This window comes from Oryx dammah, unplaced genomic scaffold (genome assembly GCF_014754425.2).
Source record: "Oryx dammah isolate SB20612 unplaced genomic scaffold, SCBI_Odam_1.1 HiC_scaffold_9, whole genome shotgun sequence".
Lineage (NCBI taxonomy): Eukaryota > Metazoa > Chordata > Mammalia > Artiodactyla > Bovidae > Oryx > Oryx dammah.
Genome location: NW_024070193.1, coordinates 52427743 through 52448275, shown reverse-complemented (window position 1 = coordinate 52448275; position 20533 = coordinate 52427743). Strand labels below are relative to the sequence as shown.

The window sequence follows — 20533 nt, the reverse complement described above, 5'->3', positions numbered from 1 at the left end:
TCATAGATACATGGGTTTATTTCTGGACTCTCAATTCTTTGCATTGGTGTATTTGTCTATCTTTATGCCAGTACCACACAGACTAGATTATTGCAGCTTTGAAGTAAGTTCTGAAATCGGAAAGTGTGAGTATACCAAGTTTGCTCTTTTTTTCCCAAGATCATTTCATCTATTCTGGATCCTTTGCATTTTCATATGAATTTTAGGAGCAGTTTGTCAATTTCTGTAAAAACATAGCTGGACGTTTGAGAGGGATTACATTGAATCCGTAAGTCAATTTCCTATCTTAACAATGAATGTCTTTCCATTTATTTAGATCTTTAAATCCTCTTAACAGTGTGTTGTAGTTTTCAGTGTACAAATGTGAAAGAAAACATATATATGGCCCTAATTCCTGGCAGAGGTCCTAAACCCCTTGTAATTTCTTATGTGGTAGGCTGGAGTACCTTTTGTTCTAGTATTTGCTGGTGACCTGGTACCTGACAGAGCTCCTAAGTTCCTTGGAATTTCCTGGGTGACAGGAGTGTTTTCTGTTCTAATGAGGCATTTCCTGGTGGGCTCCCGGATAGCTTCAGGATGCGGGACGGTCCCAGAAAGACGAAACCATGGTTGGAAGCTTGGCATTTTCAGCCCCATCCTCCATCCTCCGGGAAGGGGCGTGGAGTTGGAGACCGAGTAAATGATCAACTATGACTGTGATGAAGCTTCCACAAAAGTGCCAGAAGCACGAGATGCAGAGGTTCTGGTTGTCTAACACACCCATATGCTGGGAGAGCGGCACACCGCAGCTCCACAGGGAAAGCAGCTCTGGGCTTCAGACTTTTCCAGACCTTGAACCCTATCTCTCTTCATCCGACTGCTCATCATATCCTTTAATTCCCTTTGTAAAGGAGGGGGGCAAGGGCACCTCTGACTTACAGCCAGTTGGTCAGAAGCACAGGTACAACCTGGACTTGCAGTTGATGTCTGAAGGGTGTGCGAGTCGGGGCGGGAGCCTTTAACCTGTGAGGTCTGTGTTAATATATATTATGTTCCAACTGAATTGCACTGAAGGATACCCAGCTGTTGTCTGAGAATTGCTGGTGTGAAATCCCACACACTGGTGTCAGCAGTGTGAGTGTGAGAGTAAAGGAGAAACACAGGAGTGGTTATTCCTGGAGAAGTCCTACACTTCTTCTGTTATATAGATTCCTAAGTATTTTTTCTTTTTGAGGTTATTGTCATTGGAAATGCTTTCCTACTTTATTTTCACATTGTTCACTGCTAGCATTTAGAAATCCAACTGATTTTTGCATATTGATCTTACCTTCTATAACTTCTGCTAAACTCATTAAAAAGCTCGAATAGTTTTTTGTGAATTTCTTAGGATTTTCTATATATAAGATTACGTTTTCTATATGTAAGATGAAGTTTTAATTCTTTTCCAATCTCGATATTTTTTATTTCTTTTTCTAACCTAACTGACCTGGCTAGAATTTCCATAGCAATGCTCTTAGGAAGGGCAAGAGTGGACATCCTTATCTTGTTGATGATTTTCAGGGAAGCATCCAGTCTTTCATCATGTCATATATGATAGCTGTGGATTTTTCACAGATATCTTTATCACGCTCAGAAAGTTTCCTTCTATCCCAGTTTGTTGAGATCATGAAAGAGTGACAGAATTTGTCAAATGCCTTTTCTGCATCTAGTGATCATGTGATTTTTGTCCTTTGTTCTACTACAAGGTATATTATATTGATTGGTTTTCATATACCAAAATAATAATGCGTTTCTAGCAAGGTAATGTTTCAAATACAGAAAAGTTTTATGAAAATTAAAAGCAGTGATCAACCCACTGTTGACATCTTTGTCAACATTTTTGTCCAGTCCTATAAATAAAAATGTTTATAAGTATTATTCATAATAACAACAACAAAAAAAGGAAACAACCAAGATGGCCACCAATAGAAAACTAAATTGTGATATATTCATACAATAGAACATTACATACAGAAATATAAAGGAACTTTAGCTACATGCAATGATATAGATGAATCTTAGAAAAAACTGTATTTGCCCAGTCCTTCATATGTATAATTTTATACAAAATGATGAAATTATCAAAATTTTTTGGTAGGCTATATCACTTGATCTTTATTAAAAATATGACTTGTCAGTGGCTGCATGTCATAATAAGGGTATACCATAACTTAAACATTTCCCCTTGTAACATATCAAACTTGAATCTAATACATTATTAAAACATAATAAATGTTCTTTTTATTTCCTGGCATAGTTATCTAAAAACATTGGACTGCAGGCTCAAAACATTGAACATTTAAGAAAGTTTCATGGGTATCATGAAAATGCCACTCAGATAACAGTGCTCCATGATTAGTTCACATCTGTACTTTTACCTGCATTCTTTATGACCAGCAGTCACCAACTTTATCTTTCTTGTTTTATTTATAGGTCAATTTGCATCTGTTTGATTACAACTGATGTTCAATATCTGTTCTGGTGTTTTGGTGGTAATTCTGAAATATGCTTTTCTTGACATATATAAAATTTTTTTCTATAAAAATAAGCTCACCTGTTTTCCCGAGATGTATAAAACTTGGAGACATTTTACATTTTTTTCAGTACCTGGCAAAACCTTTTTCCCTTTCTGTTTTCAGCCACTTGTTACATTTTTACACTTAGATTTTGATCTGAGGGACTTTTCCCTCATGGTTTTTTGGCTTTTATACTTAGAAATGTCTTCTCCAACCTGAGATTAGATGAATACTCAACTATTATGTTTTCATCAAGTTGCTTTATATTTTTGTTCAACTTTTCAGTCACCTGGAATAAACTGTTATACAGTGTAAAACGTGATTCTAACTTAATTTTGTACCAGACTGCAAGCCATGTGTTTAACACCATTTAATGAATAATCTATGTTTTCCTCACTGGATGCAGCTCTGCCACCTTTACCATGTACTACACACACACCCAGAATCGCTGCACTTCCTATGGACTGCCAATGGTTTGCCTGCCTAGTGTTCTATCATTATTACTCAAGAGAAAGAAAAATGAAGCACAAAAGTAAGACAAATAATACGGCTAACCAACCGGAAACTTCTAAGGTTGATGGATATAAAAAATAAACTCTGAATGGCTTTGGGGATGTATGTTTAAGTTTTGATTATGATTAAGCTTTGCAGTTTTCCTAGATTCTGAAAAGCCTTTACCTTCTTGGGAAGGGAACAGAGATAGGAGAAGGGGAATGGAGAAGCTGGGTATAAGACCAAACCTCCTCAGTAACCAGCAGCTGGATGTGGCAGTAGTGCAGAACTGTGAAAACAATTCTACAGTTCTGCACTTCTACAGGCAAATCAAGAGCTCTTCCTTTGATCAAGATGATTAGGAGGAGGAGAAATAAGGCATTTTAGATATCTCAGAACTCCATTCCAAGGACAGAATCATATAAAATATACAGACTATTCATAATTAGAAAGAATGAAATGGAGATGATACAGCTATCACCACGATCAGTTGCTGAAACTGATGATGGTTCTCTAGTGTCCTGAGCCCAGGGAGAAGATGCAGTACAACCTCCAATAGTGAGCGGTCTTACCTAGTGATGCATAGGAGCCGGGGTTCAGGGCCCCTGCACCTAGCCGCCCACTTCGCACAGCCTGTCCGGCAGCATGGTGTGCCTTGGCGCCGGCAGCAGCATTCACATCGATGTCGCTTCGTGAACGCTGCAGGCTTCCAGGAAGAGAACTGGCTTTACTGCTGCCTGCTGATACTATGAAAAACAAAGGAAAGGTAACCTCTATTATTTTCATCATTGCAAATGGCATAAAAATTATACAAACTTGAAATCACCACAAGATATTGAATGATGATCCAAAAAGGAAATAGTGGCCAAATGGATACTAGAAAAGTATCCATTTCTAGATTCTACAAAAGTACTTTAAAATCAGGATGCCTCAGTTTCAATGTTGCTGCAAGTAAATCTTCTTGGACAATTTTTTCTCAATATTTCTCTGCCTTATTTCCCCCTTCCAAAAAAATGGGAAAAAATAACCATACTTTGTAGAACTTCATAGGATTGTTTTGTAAATGAAAAGATGACACTTACAACTGATTCATGAAACTGAAGTGCTACACAAGATAAATAGATGACAGCAAGGCTACTGTTTGACCATAAAAATAATGCAAGTAGAACCAGTGCGGGGATAAGATAATTCAGAAAATAATTCAGGTTCTGCCACTCTCAGGCAATGCAAATTAAGTCATTAAATTTCTGGTGTTTAATGGCTGAGATGCTGAAAGAAGTCACCTCAGTTCAAAAATGGACCCAAATAAATATTAAAACATAAAAAATAAAATAAAAATAAATTTCTGGTGTTTAGTTTTTCAGTTTTAATAAGGAGTTTTATAAACTCTGAGTTATGACCCATTAATAAAGCTGTGAAATTAACTGAGTAGGTCAGGATGGCACTTTAAAGAAATGAAACAAAATAGAAAAACAGAGTGTGTCACACGTAAAGGTAAGTAGACTTCCTGGAACTTCAGATTATACTATACACATATATTGACATATAATATACTACATGTTACATGTATGTTGCAGGTATATAATTACATATAATACACTGTAGGTAGTATATGTACATGGTATACAAACACAGGTTGTGAAGTGTATATGTGTGGTATTTACAATGTAAAATGATTTTCTCCTTGTTAGTCACATCAAAACAGTTTAAAAGCTATTGTTTTTAACTGTTTAGCTTTTAAACAGTTCTAATGTGCTTCAAAAACTTTTAAGGAAAACTTTATAAATGTTTTAAACTTTTAAATTCTTGATGACACTCTGAGTGAGAAAAGCTTTTTACACAGTAACTTTTATTTATAAAGTCACTTTTACTTTATTAAGTAAAATATGCTATGACTCTTAAAAAGGCAATTTACCTCTTCCAGCCACAGCAGATGGGTTTGCTGTAGACCATTTTGCAGAAAAAGGGCGACTGCAAGGTAAAAAGAAATACTTTTAATAATTTATCACTCCTCTGACAACACTTAATGAAACACCACTGAGATTTCTGAAGAGTTGAGAAGCACTTGGTTTCAATTTTTCTTTAACAAATTACTTCAGAACAGTTGTTGTCATGTATAATTGGTATCTAAATTAGTTGTGAGGCAAAAATGAAATACTAGCACTGAATAAAGACTGTAAGCTCTACAGGAACAGGGACCAGGTGGCTGCTATTCACTCTTGTCCTCGGCACACATATTATAACGGGGAACTCAATAATGGCACTCTCCAACACTTTTATTCTGAGGTATTTTACTTAGAAGGAGAGAGAGGGAGTACTATTACCAGTACACAGGGAGTTCAGTGAAACCAAAGCCTCCATCACCTAAGTCATAACAGTTGTGGCCACTGGAAAGTCAAGCAATTACTCTGTAGATATAATGCCATCTACAGTAGTGCTATTAAGTGTTACTGTGGGGGGCAAGAGAAACAAAGCTACAAACTGCTGCTGAGGGTAACGGGTATTAACGTGATTAGAAAGCAAAACAGCTAGAATCATTTCAAAAGAATCCACTGCCTCCTTTAATATCTTTCCTGATTACTTACCTTTAACTACAATGGTACTCTGCAGCCCCAAAATAAACATATCTAAGTATGTAAGAGGATCTGGAAAGTATATCTATGAATTTTATTTTACTTTATTATATTATTCGTTTGTTCACTTGCTTGTCATGGCTTGTGGGATTTTTTAAAATTTTATTATTTATCTTTGGCTGTGCTTGATCGTCGTTGCTGTGCCGGCTTCCTCTAGCTGTGGTTCAAGGCATTCTTGTTGTGGAGGCTTCTCTTGTGGAGCTCAGGCTCGAGAGCATGCGGCTTCAGTAGTCGTGGCTCTTGCGCTGTAGAGCACAGGCTCAGCAGCTGTGGCCCATGGGCTTAGCTGCCCTGTGGCATGTACAATCTTCCCAGACTAGGGATTGAATCTGTATTCTCTGCATTGGCAGGGGATTCTTAAACCGCTGGACCATCAGAGAAGTCAGCTTGTGGGATTTTTAGTTCCCAGACCAGGGACTGAACCTGGGTCCGTGACAGTGAGAGCATAGAGTCCTAACCCCTGGACTGCCAGGGAATTCCCTATCTACAAATTTTAAAGGTGAGGGGAAGAGAGGTTAATTTCAGACTACTGAAAATATTCTTAAGTTATTATTGTGTGTAAGTCGCTCAGCTGTGTCCGACTCTGTGACCCCATGGACTGCAGCCCACAAAGCTCCTCTGTCCATGGAATTCTCCAGGCAAGAATACTGAAGTGGGTTGCCATTCCGTTCTCCAAGGGATTTTCCTGGCCCAGGGACTGAACCCGGGTCTCCACGTTGCAGGCCAATTTTTTACCGTCTGAGTCACCAGAGAAGCCCTAAGTTGTTATTATTAAATGGTAAATTTGGCATTTGGTTATCAAACCCAATATTATATTATTTTTATAATTGTCTCCTAAAACTGTTATGTGAGGCAGATTGATTCAAGTCCACAGATTTCAAAGCTGTTTATGTTTAAAGATGTTCTACTAGAGTAAGATCACTGGAAAAACCATAGCCTTGACTAAAAGGACCTTTGTTGGCACAGTAATGTTTCTGCTTTTCAATATGCTATCTAGGTTGGTCATAAACTTTCTTCCAAGGAGTAAGCGTCTTTTAATTTCATGGCTGCAGTCACCATCTGCAGTGATTTTGGAGCTCCCCAAAATAAAAGTCTGACACTGTTTCCACTGTTTCCCCATCTATTTCCCATTAAGTGATGGGACCAGATGCCATGATCTTCGTTTTCTGAATGTTGAGCTTTAAGCCAACTCTTTCACCCTCTTCTTTCACTTTCATCAGGAGGCTTTTTTAGTTCCTCTTCACTTTCTGCCATAAGGGTGGTGTCATCTGCATATCTGAGGTTATTGATATTTCTCCTGGCAATCTTGATTCCAGCTTGTGCTTCATCCAGCCCAGTGTTTCTCATGATGTACTCTGCATAGAAGTTAAATAAGCAGGGTGACAATATACAGCCTTGACATATTCCTTTCCCTATTTGGAACCAGACTGTTGTTCCATGTCCAGTTCTAACTGTTTCTTCCTGACCTGCATACATATTTCTCAAGAGGCAGGTCAGGTGCTCTGGTATTCCCATCTCTTTCAGAATTTTCCACAGTTTGTTGTGATCCACACAGTCAAAGGCTTTGGCATAGTCAATAAAGCAGATGTTTTTCTGGAACTCTCTTGCTTTTTCGATGATCCAACGGATGTTGGCAATTTGATCTCTGGTTCCTCTGCCTTTTCGAAAACCAGCTTGAACATCTGGAAGTTCACGGTTCACGTATTGCTGAAGCCTGGCTTGGAGAATTTTGAGCATTACTTTACCAGCATGTGAGATGAGTGCAATTGTGCAGTAGTTTGAGCATTCTTTGGCATTGCCTTTCTTTGGGATTGGAATGAAAACTGACCTTTTCCAGTCCTGTGGCCACTGCTGAGTTTTCCAAATTTGCTGGCATACTGAGTGCAGCACTTTCACAGCATCATCTTTGAGGATTTGAAATAGCTCCACTGGAATTCCATCACCTCCACCAGCTTTGTTCGTAGTGATGCTTTCTTTTTTTTTTTTTTTTTCGTAGTGATGCTTTCTAAGGCCCACTTGACTTCACATTCTAGGATGTCTGGCTCTAGGTGAGTGATCATACCATCGTGATCATATCATGGTTTTTCCAGTAGTCATGTATGGATGCGAGAGTTTGACTGTGAAGAAAGCTCACCGCCAAAGAATTGATGCTTTTGAACTGTGGTGTTGGAGAAGACTCTTGAGAGTCCCTTGGACTGCAAGGAGATCCAACCAGTCTATTCTAAAGGAGATCAGCCTTAGGTCTTACTTGGAAGGAATGATGCTAAAGCTGAAACTCCAGTACTTTGGCCACCTCATGTGAAAAGTTGACTCATTGGAAAAGACTCTGTTGCTGGGAGGGATTGGGGGCAGGAAGAAAAGGGGACGACAGAGGATGAGATGGCTGGATGGCATCCCGACTCGATGGACGTGAGTTTGAGTGAACTCCAAGAGATGGTGATGGACAGGGAGGCCTGGCATGCTGTGATTCATGGGGTCGCAAAGAGTTGGACACTACTGAGCAACTAAACTGAACTGAACTAGAGTAAGATAAAATATCTTATTTAGATCCTTGCTACTCAAAGAATGGTCCATAGACAAAAAGCAATGACATCACCTAGGAATGTGTAAAACATGCAGAATCTCAGGTCCCATCTCAGATTTACTTAATCAGATTCTGTATTTTAACAATGATCTTCAGCTGACTCATATACAAAGTTTGAATACAACAAGTAAAAGTAAAGGGAAAAAAAGCAACAAAGCTCATTCAAGGTGAAGGATTTATCACAAATTTAAATAGAAATTTAGGTACAATTATTCCTACAATAATTATTTTTTTAAATCAAATCATATCTTCTTTTACTCTGAAAACTTGTAAGCCACTGAACTCTTATTTAGTGAGTACTTCCTCCAACTGTGCCCCAGATACCTCTCCTGCCCACCCTGGTACCTGTCCTGGACCAGGAAGTTGCCAAGGCAACTAGCAATCTTTGTGGGGGTGAAAACCCTAAAGACACAGAAACTACAGCGAGGCAGACCAATATTCTGCGAGCTGCTCTTCCCTAGAGAAATCTGCAGATATTTCTGGCCACTGTTAGGGATCTTAGCCATCTTATAGGGCTAGAGAAACAGAAAACAGGATATAACTGCCAAGGCAGCAAGGGTATGAGGTGGCCAGCATAATGATAATGATGAGAGTGGAGTTACAGAGAAGTGAGTCAAACACTAGATAACTTTGTCCCCTGGAGGGAGTTGCTAAAACCTCAAACTATGCCAGAGGCAAGGAAAGAAAGCAATGGCGTTTTTACCAGTCACACAGTGCTGTGTAAAAGTTTTAAAGACGATTTCTGAATCTCCATTATAATCCCTCCATAACAGTGCCCTAGAAATGGGCTACTTACTATATGGACTATTTTGGGTGTATTAAAAAGAAGCATACAAATTAGTGGTTTCCAATCTTTCTCAAAGAAATGAACATATTCTAACAAAATATGTCTGAAACTGTTCACACAAACTTTGAATCCCTAAACTCAATCCAATGAGAAGAAGCTATACAAGCATGTAATCCAACCCCTGAGGCAATAGACCAAAGGAAATAAGCACATTCAGTCATCAGTCTTTCAAGGCTTTAAGAAGAAAGCAACCATCCAACTTAAGGAACTCTGCGGAGCTGAAAAGAGGAAGTAATCAGTAATGATCCTTTATATGACCTTACTTGAGGCTTTCTTGGGAGCTAGACGAGGACCTGTCTGATTGTGGAAGAGATGCTACGCTGCCAGAACTCTTTAAGTAAGTCTGAAGACTCTTCTGATAAGACGGCTCGAGGGAATTATACAGTGTTTCGGCTTCACCAGGGAAGTGGTTTCTAAGACCCATATATGTCCTGTAAAACAAACAAACAACAAAATTTAAGGTTTTTTTCTAAAAAAAAAAAAAAAAAAACCCAAAAACACCTTAAAAGAAATAACTTTGCATGATTATACATTAACCATAAAATGTGTACATTCAAGAAGAGCAAAAGTTTTTAACCCCAAAGGTTTTAACATAGCCACAATGTGCCAAGTGAATACTTTCTAAATTAAACAAGTTTTTGGAGAAAGACAACAGGCTTTTGAGAAAAGGAGATCTCAGTTCAAAACCTGACTATAATTCTTACAATTTGGGTGGCCTTGTGCAAACTTCCAGAACTCCAAACTTCACTTGCCAGAGGAGATAGCACCTTCATTGGATCATTTTAAAGATTAGAAAAGAACATATACCTACTGCCCTACAAAGTACCAGGCACCTAACAAATGTTCAGTAAATTAGGTATTTTTATTCACAACAAAAGTGAATATGTTATGATGTAATACGAATACTGATGGATATATAAACAACAAGGCTAAGTGAACTATTAAGACAACCAGTACAGGTTTAATGGAGAAAAATCAATCTCCACTTGACTAAAAAGCTGATCAAATACAATACTTGGGACACTTTCAATATTTTCATTCTCCCAGTATAATTTCTGTCAAAGAAAAGACCAAAGTATGTTTAAACCAACACAAAAGTACCTTATAGACTTACTTTCTAGCCTCCACTCTGGCCTCAGCATCAGCATCATGAATTCCCTTCTTAATAGTTTCAACCAAGACAGCTGCATGTCTATAAAATAAAGTACCTTTAGGTTCGTCTATTTCACCACAAACGATACTGCCTATATACTGTATATCACACATCAATCACAAATGGGCAAGGGAGAGAAAAAAGGTAACTAGCATATACTATTGGAGAAGGAAATGACAACCCACTCCAGTGTTCTTGCCTGGAGAATCCCAGGGACAGGGGAGCCTGGTGGGCTGCCATCTATGGGGTCGCACAGAGTCAGACACAACTGAAGCGACTTAGCAGCAGTAGCAGCAGCATATAATAATGAATCTAAGATTGCAACATTTCCTAATAATCCGCCCCACACATTTTGCTCATGTATGGTTTCCTTCTGACAAGTCAAACATTATAAACCTGAACATAATTATTTTTATATGGAGTCCAGATAAATAGTACTAAAATTTTAAATTTTTCATGAATTAAAGAAAATCTTTTGTGTGGTTCCTCAGTAACCTACCAGTGAAGAAATGTACTAGTAGTAAAATCAGTTACAATCTAACAAAACTGAATAGCAGCTGCCACAAAAGATCGTAAAGAAAGCTTGGAATTATATCATGCCTGCAGTAAACAACATATTCTATTTTTTTAAAATGGGTTGTGAATAGATTTAATGCTTTCCGTAAGAATGGAAAATCAGCAATGTATTCAACATAAACACATGTAAATCCCAAGCTTCATATGAGAAACAAATGAGAAATACAGCCATACAAATAGCCAGTGACTGACTAGCTGCCCATATTGCCCTCTTTTTCACAGCAGAGCTTCATTAAACATTGCCCAGTATACACATGGCCAATGACACCTGACAGCTGGTGTGGAGAAATCTGCCAAAAAATCTCTCTTACGTTTTTGATCTCTTTCCTCTGAAAAGAAGTGCCTTTCTTCTATCCTAAATCATTCATTACTTGATTAATTGCACCTTGGGAAACCTATCTTACATGACTAGAGATACATTTTAAAATACCTGCCCAATTTAACCTGGAATTTCTTATATAACCTGGAATTTCCTGTCCAATTTAACCTGGAATTTCTTGCCCATTCACCTAAGAGACCCTCATTCACCCCACAAAGAAGAAAATCACAGCTACGATGAGTAAGAGGAACACCTCAGCTTTAAAGGAAAAGCAGTACAAATAACTTGTAAAGGAAAATAAGAAATAATGCAAAACCAATACCATCAATTTCTAAAGAAGTGATGACAAAGGGGAGGGGAGAACGGTGGAAGAGGAAGAGCCGATGCATACCTTTCCAATGAGTGAGTCTGCCACTCCTGTAATAACAGATCTAAAAATTCAAATGAACGCCTGAAAAATAAAAATTACTATTAACTAAATGTTGCAATATTAATACTCAGTTATATAATTCTATAACTAAATGCTAATTAATACTTTCTTCTATAATTCTGCATTTTGCCTTTTGAATTAAAGTATAAGACATGTTTTTAGATATTTTTACTCTCAAATACTTAACTCTTTTTAAGACTCCAACTATCCCTATGCTTAACAGTTCAAAAAGACCTTAATTTTAACTTGAAAATGTTTCTCAAATATAAAATTTAACTTAACTTAAAAGATACTTATCAAACACCTACTATGCACTAGAAACTGAAGACACGGAATGGTGGCCAAGATAGCTACGAGGTCAACTCAAACACCACATGCGAAACAACAAGTAATCCTCACCCTCCCAGCCTACTCGTGGAGCCCGTATGGTACAGACCAGGAGACAACATGGAGGTTAAACTAACGTGCCCACAGTCACAGAGCTGGGACTTAAACCCTGACATTTTAACTTGAGCGATCACAGCGTGAAGCAGCTGACATCACCTCTCTCATCCACATCCAATAATCACATCTCAATTCTGTCTGAAATCTCTTGAACTTACTGAATAAAATCTCCTTCAGTCAATTATCACAAATACAGCTCCAATTTTCCACCCCTTACATCTCCATGAGATGTAAGAAGTTCTACTTAATTAAACCAATGCTTCTCATTGTCCCTTTTTAATCACGTTCACAGCTGGAATAAAAACTAGGATGGATGACATTACTTCTCACCAAAAACTGCTTACGAAACAATACTGGAATTTCTCTTCCACGTATTCAAAGCTCTCTATCCCCCGACTTCTACCTACCCCCTTTCTCCCCGCAGTCAGCCTCTTTTCCTACTGAAACCTCCCGTTTATCACATCTTCTGGGCTCAGTGGCCTGTCCAATGGCTCTGCAGCCTGCAGCACAGCTTTCCCTCTCTGCCTACACCTTACTTCCCTTACAGGTATTGAAATGCTCCCCATTTTCAGGATAATTCTATGATGCATTTCCTGACTTCCTCTTCTCTGTTACATTCCTAATTTTCCAATTACCATTTTACTCAGTGTAAGACAGTGACTGGTAAATCTCTTCTGTAAAGGGCCTGAGAGTAAATATTTCAGGCAGCAAATATTTTAGACTTTGAGAACAACACAGTCTCTATCTCATTTTTTTCCCCACCTTTTTAACCACCTTTCAAAAATGTTAAGATACAGTGTTAGCTTGTGCTTGTACAAAACTAGACTGTTGGACAGATCTGCCCAATGGACTGTTATTTGCTGCCCCTGATGTAAGACAGAGGTAATTAAACAACTGTCCCCAAATTCCAAATCACTTACAGGTAACAATGATGTCTGATTTTTCCGAACATTCAAAGTACTTAAATAAACATATTTATCAAACAAAAAAGGGGACAGAGTTTTTTACAATTTCCTTAAATATCCAACACATAAATCTTGTGTTGTGCCTTTAATACTAATGGTGCCAGTGGTGATACCAGTGATATCAAAGACTGCAGAAAGAATGAGCAGACACTGGCAGACTGACACTATGACTGTACACTCTGTGCCAAACACGAGTTCATGCCTTCCAGTGTCCTTGTTTAGCCCTCACAGCTCTATGGGGTCCACATCCTTAGACCCACCAACATACACAGACACGAGGTTTAGGGCAATTAAATGACTGCCCAAGACAAGACAATCAATCAAAGTTGTAGGATTCTAGGTAAGGGCTGACTCTAGACTCCAAACTCTCTGAAAACCAAAGAAATAGTGGCCCAAATAAACCAAAATGTGGGAGATCTGGGTTTGATCCCTGGGTTTGGAAGGTCCCCGGGTGAACTACCCATTCCAGAATTCTGGCCTGGAGAATTCCATGGAGAAGTCCATGGGGTCGCAAAAAGTCAGACACGACCGAGCAACTTTCAGACACACTTTAATACTAAAAGGCCAAGAAATGTGGACAGTCATAATAAGCACTTTGTTCCTTGTTTCCTTACATAAGATAAAAAACTTTAATAAGGTTTCTCTAGAAGGCAAGAAATTGATGACAACTAATTTTTGTACCCAACTAAGAATCAGACATAATGCAATATTCAACATAAAGCTATACTAACTTTTTTCAAAACTTACCTCCTTACAGGAACTGATTTCGATGTGCAATTGCTTGTTATTAAAGGTATGAGTCTGGGTACATGAGTATGCTGAAAAAGACAGTTTAGAAGAGGTTGAGAAATACCGTGTACCTCACATAATCTCTTCCTTTACTTGCTTTGCATTCAAGTATTTAGCTATATTAGAAAAGAACAAAAATAACCATAAAATCAGATTTTGAAAGACATTAAGACCAGTCAAAGGTTTTCCCAAATTAAAGTAATAGTAATGATACAATTTCAGAAGGGCAGATGTGGTTGTAATATTAAATAATAAAGGCAAGTTAACTGATAACTACAGAGAACTGTTAGGACAGTGTACTTTGGGGGGAACCAAACACACACTGGTCTTATTTTTTGATGTACCATGGCTACTGCTCGAGAGCACGGTAATTGCTACGTCATCAAAGCAGGTTATCAGAGTGAATCTGCATAATTATTAAGAATGCACTTGAAATGGTGATTTTAACTGAACTTTCATCCTGGCTGAACCACAGCTCTCTAGAATTCAGGTATATAATCTTCTGATTTCCATTAGTAACTCTTACATTCTTCTTTAGTGAGAGTGTTTGTGTGTTAGTCACTCAGTTGTGTCTGACTCTTTGCGAGCCCATGGACTGTATGTAGCCTGCCAGGCTCCCCTGTTACTGGGATTTTCCAGGCAAGAATAGTGGAGTGGGTTCCCATTCCCTTCTCCAGGGGATCATCCCGACTCAGGGATTGAACCTGGGTCTTCTGTATTACAGGCAGATTCCTTACCACCTGAGCCACCTCTTCTTTAGTACAGCAAACACTAAGAAGTTCACAAAAGATGTTAAAATGAAACAGGAACCTAAGGATACATATTTGATGCTTTAAATCTCCTATTTTTCTTCTGAGCTGATGGTACAGGCTGGGTTACCTAGGAAGCAGGCTGTGAGATGGAGTACAGCCTTTTTAATATTAAGCAGTGCTTTGGGGATCAACACCAGTGGAAGTGAGAAGGAAGCAGGAATAGGCAAAGGAAGAAATCAATCTGTGATACAGCCCAAGGACCTCTTTACCCAAAGTCCCTGGGGAGCTCTGGAAGACAGTCTCAAAATGGCCTAAGATGGCCAAAACCCTGCTCTTCCACATTAATCAGTTTACTGGATATGGGCCATAACTAGGAAAGGGCAAGACTTCAGGAAAGGCAGATATATGCAAGCTTTGCGGGCTTTGAAAAGGCTGCAGCTGCAGGCTGTCAGCCCACAGAGCTTCCGTACTTGTGAGGAAACAAGTCTTAGAGTGAAGGAAAAAGTGAGTGGCCACAACTAACTCAACACAGAGGGAAAACTTTTTTCACGTCTGATAGAGGGAAGCCACCCACAGACCTGAGGTTGTTCAAGATGCGGATAATGCAGCACAGGGCCGATCTGCATGTTATTCAGCTGCTATATCCAGTACGGAAGGGCTCTGTGGACTTGCTCCCCTAGCACCAGGGACCAGCTTTGTGGACGAGAAGTCTCCCATCAACAGGCTGGGGCTGCGGGGGCGGTGATGGTTTTGGAATGACTCGAGTGCGTTACATTTATCATGTACTTTATTTCTATTAGAGCATCCAGAAGAACTCATACCTGAACATTACTGAGGAGTTAAAGAAAGCCCAAGGGGACTCCCTAGCCACAACATACCACATAGCAGGTCTCACCTACCTTCTTCCTCCTCTCTCTCATGATCTCAAAATCCTACTGCTGCTGATTAACTCTTAAACAACACAGTGGCAGAGATGGGGCTAGAGACTAACCTATTGCTACACCATATTCAGGGGACCTATTCCAAAGGAAAATAAGTGATCCCCACAATTACAGATGATGCATTCAACCAAATACTAAATCAGAACAACTTAGAAGCAGGCCCCAGGGAAACAAACAAAAATATAGAAACCAGGAAATAATGTAAAACAACAACAACCTGATTCGTATTTTCTGTGAGACGATGGGACATGTTATTGTCTCAATAACATGAGACAAGCTCATGAAAAATGGGCAATTTGAACACAATACATAAAGTAGAAACAAACCTAAAAATGGCAAATTGGGTACTGTCAAGTAAGAACTTAAAGGATTTTTCCTGAGAACATATCAACTGAAAGACAGGAAACAAACAGAAGCAATAAATAAATGATACATGAAAACTAACATAAATTTGAACAAACTTCGTTTTAGTCAGAAATCTTGCTCCTCTGTGTAAAGACAGCACAAATGAAAGATGCTGTGAGGCAACTCTTAGCAGAGAGACTCTCCTACAAAGCTTCCTAAGGCAGTGGTGGTGCTGTTTTTAAATAAAAGAATCAAACAATATCTCACTATAAAAACAATAAAGAGTTAAGAAAACCATTCTTTGTGAAAAGGAGATAATTCTGAGAAAAGAAATGTGAACCTGAAGTCCAACTTTTGAATTCTTGTATAATGGCAAAGCAAAGCCATTTAGAAATATGAAAAGATAAATATCTATGAAAACTGAGAACACACTGCTGCTGCTGCTGCTGCTAAGTCACTTCACTCGTATCTGACTCTGTGCGACCCCACAGACAGCAGCCCACCAGGCTCCCCTGTCCCTGGGATTCTCCAGGCAAGAACACTGGAGTGGGTTGCCATTTCCTTCTCCAATGCATGAAAGCGAAAAGTGAAAGTGAAATCGCTCAGTCGTGTCCGACCCTCAGCGACCCCGTGGACTGCAGCCTTCCAGGCTCCTCTGTCCATGGGATTTTCCAGGCAAGAGTACTGGAGTGGGGTGCCATTGCCTTCTCCGGAGAACACACTAAGATCAAGCAAATATTTTTAATGGGAAGAGTCCTAATAAAGACTGGGCAGAAATAAAAGCAGAAAAAAAAACCCCACCATAGTCAACTTTAGTTGCTGGAAATTAATTCAGCGGTTAAGGGGAAAACAATGACACAAAAAGATAAAAATATATATATATATTTTTTTTAATATATACTTTCCAAAAGGCTGGGGAAGTTAAAGAGAATTTATTCTTGACACTGACAAAGAACAAGAAACTTAAGAAAATAAGATTTTTTAAAAAATGAGACCATAAAGAACTAGAATAATATGAACAAACTAGATTTAGCAATGAATAAATGAATCCCATATTTTGCAAATACTAAAAGACTACCTATGTAAATACATGATGTACTCGGATACTAACAAAATTTGGGTTATTCAGTGAAGAATAAATTGTACCACCAAATTCTCTGATCAGAATGTCATGAAATTACAAAATGATAAGAATGACAAAAGAACCATCTGAAAATGCAGACAATATCCTTATGTAATTCAATGAGAAAGTTGAAATGGAAATTAGAAATGACTGAGAAATATAAAATAGAGTGTGGTAAATCTAAATCGCTGGATGCTGCTAATGCCAAACTCAGAACACAACATTATGATAAGAAAGTCTTATGTGATTAAACAATAAAAACTATGACAAAGTGAGAATATACCACAAAAATCTAGGGGAAAAAAAGAAGCCACAGCAGGTCAAATAAAGTAATTAAGAAACATAAATATAGAAATTAAACCACTAGAAAAAATAAAATAACCCCATGGGTATCAACGTAACAAATTTGAAGCTTATAAAAAAATCTAACAATACCTCTAACAAGTATTTTCCTTTTTTTTTTTTTTTAAAAAAAGAACATATAATAATATAATACAAAATGGTAATATAACCATGGTAGAAGAAGCTTTTCTTAAATTAAGAGTACACAACCTCATGTCAAGAGTCTTCTTAATTAAAGTATTAGCTAACTGCATCTAGCAGTATCATACTGTAAAATGGCCAAGCAGAATTCATTTCATGAATGTACAATGGATAAATGAAGAGAAACAATCATTTCTAAAGGGATATCTGACAAGATTCCACATCTCCTACTGACCAAAATTTAGCAAAATATAAATAGGAGGAAATTCTCAGACCTAATCCAGAATATCTAAAAACTCATCCCAGAGATCATATTTAAAGCACTCCTATTAAACTCAGAGAAAAAAATAAAGATTTCAATCATTTCCACCAGTTTTGAACACTGTTATGAAGGTGCCAGATTTAGTGAAGCTTACAAAAATATTAAAACAGAAAGAAAAGGGACATTTTTCCAAGACAGATTCATAGATTTCTTCACAGGCACTAGATTTTAATGCTAAAAAACTAGATACAGCAGCATTAGAAAGAGATATCATTTACCAGGAAAGGACAAATTGATCAAAGGAACTGGAAAGGCATTTAAAAAACAGACCCGTATATTTATGGAAATTTACTACAAGAAAACAGTGGTAGTTTAAGAAAGGACTGAACTATAATCTACTACCACGGGCTCAACTGGTTTTGCATCTGGGGGAAAACGAAGTCAGATGTCCATATTTTACACAAAAATAAAATTAAGTTAGATCTACACCTAAGAAACAAAATCATAAAAGGTTCAAAACTGAATATTTTTATAACTGAGAAATGGGGAAGGTTGTTTTAACTTTATATAACAAAACCCACAAAAATAGCATTGTCTCAAAACAAAAAAATTTAAAATTTCTATATATATCAAGTATAGCTTAAACAATATATGAAGAAATGACAAACTGGTAGAAAATATTTACAAATAAAATTAATACACAGTTGTCCTGCAGTGTCCATGGGGATGGTTCTGGGACCCTGTGAGGATACCAAAATTCAGGGATATACAAACCCCTTACATAAAGTGGTACAGTATTTGCATAAAACCTACACTTTTTTTCCTGTATACTTTGTCATCTCTAGATTACTTAATTAGTTAATATAAAGTAAATGAAACACACATAGTTGTAATTATTATAAATGCTACAGAAACAGATGCCAGTAGAAGGCAATTCAAGTTTTGCTTCTTGAAATGCACCACAATTCTTTCCCCCGCAAATATTTCTGATTTGAGGTTGGTTGAATCCACAGATGCAGAACCCATGGATAAGGAAGACCAACTGTTCTAATAACATGGAAAAAAGCCGTAGAAAAAAAGTGAGGAAAAATTGCACAGAATATAAACTGGCAATCCTTAGAAAAACTATTAAAGGAAAAAAACACCTAATGTTTTCTAATAATCCAAGAAATGCAAAGTAGAATATGAAATAATATTCTTCAATTATTAAATTTTAAAACCTTTAAGATACTAATAATACACAGTGTAGGTAAAAGAAGGAGAAAAAGAATTTCATAAACTTCATGGAGAAATATGGTGAGGACAGCTTAATATTATGCCCTTTAACTAAGAAGTGACTTAGACATCAAAAAGAATTAAACAAGAGAAGCTGCTTGAGTACATGAAGTTTAAAAAGCAAGAGTAAAAAAAATTATTTTTACATATATATAAAATATAAATGCTACACATACATTTTATGGTAACTATAGTTTGTATAGGCACAAAATAGAGGTTTGGAAAAGTACATCCTGAATGGCTAGAGTGGTGAATTGTAGAAGAGCAAAATTTAAAAATTTAAGTGGGGAAGTTTTACATTTTTAACTCTTCTTCTGTCACCTTTAAGAGGTGGATGACGAGAAATATTAAGAATTTTTTGTCATCTTTTACCACTGCTTGTAATATTTTTACTGTTTAACATTTGCCTGTTACTGCAGAAGCAGAAGATATTAAGAAGAGGTGGCTAGAATACACAGAAGAACTGAACAGAAAAGATCTTCACGACCCAGATAATCACGATGGTGTGATCACTCACCTAGGGCCAGACATCCTGGAACGTGAAGTCAAGCGGGCCTTAGAAAGCATCACTACAAACAAAGCTAGTGGAGGTGATGGAATTCTAGTTGAGCTATTTCAAATCCTAAAAGATGATGCTGTGAAAGTGCTGCACTCAACATGCCAGCTAATTTGGAACACTCAGCAGTGGCCACAGGACTGGAAAAGGTCAGTTTCCATTCCAATCCCAAAGAAAGGCAATGCCAAAGAATGCTCAAACTACCATACAATTGCACTCATTTCACATGCTAGTAAAGTAATGTTCAAAATTCTCCAACTAGGCTTCAGCAATACGTGAACCTTGAACTTCCAGATGTTCAAGCTGGTTTTAGCAAAGGCAGATGAACCAGAGATCAAATTGCCAACATCTGTTGAATCATCAAAAAAGCAAGAGAGTTCCAGAAAAACATCTACTTCTGCTTCATGGACTATGCCAAAGCCTTTGACTGAGAATCACAATAAACTGTGGAAAATTCTGAAAGAGATGGGAATACCAGACCACCTGACCTGCCTCTTGAGAAACCTATATGCAGGTCAGGAAGCAAAGGTTAGAACTGGACATGGAACAACAGACTGGTTCCAAATAGGAAAAGGAATATGTCAAGGCTGTGTACTGTCACCCTGCTTATTTAACTGCTATGCAGAGTACATCATGAGAAACGCTGGGCTGGAAGAAGCACAAGATGGAATCAAGATTGCAGGCAGAAATATCAATAACTTCAGATATGCAGATGACACCACCCTTATGGCAGCAAGTGAAGATGACCTAAAGAGCCTCTTGATGAAAGTGACAGAGGAGAGTGAAAAAGTTGGCTTAAAGCTCAACATTCAGAAAACAAACATCATGGCATCTGGTCCCATCACTTTATGGGAAATAGATGGGGAAACAGTGGAAACAGTGTCAGACTTTATTAGGGGGGGCTCCAAAATCACTGCAGATGGTGATTACAGCCATGAAATTAAAAGACGCTTACTCCTTGGAAGGAAAGTTATGACCAACCTAGATAGCATATTAAAAAGCAGTGATATTACTTTGCCAATAAAGGTCC

The 20533-nt window shown here is 37.9% G+C and overlaps 1 protein-coding gene across 18 annotated transcripts in view; it reads right to left on the bottom strand.

Annotated features, from left to right (window-relative positions):
- CLASP2 (cytoplasmic linker associated protein 2) overlaps positions 1 to 20533 on the bottom strand; it is a 176243-nt gene that overhangs the window by 69608 nt on the left and 86102 nt on the right. For all 18 annotated transcript variants that reach the window (XM_040246288.1, XM_040246293.1, XM_040246289.1 and 15 more), the window contains 6 exons: positions 13725 to 13795; positions 11530 to 11589; positions 10205 to 10282; positions 9354 to 9521; positions 4942 to 4997; positions 3599 to 3772 (listed from right to left, as the gene is read on the bottom strand). In XM_040246288.1, the coding sequence (XP_040102222.1) occupies positions 3599 to 3772; positions 4942 to 4997; positions 9354 to 9521; positions 10205 to 10282; positions 11530 to 11589; positions 13725 to 13795 (607 nt within the window). The remainder of the gene's footprint in view (positions 1 to 3598; positions 3773 to 4941; positions 4998 to 9353; positions 9522 to 10204; positions 10283 to 11529; positions 11590 to 13724; positions 13796 to 20533) is intronic.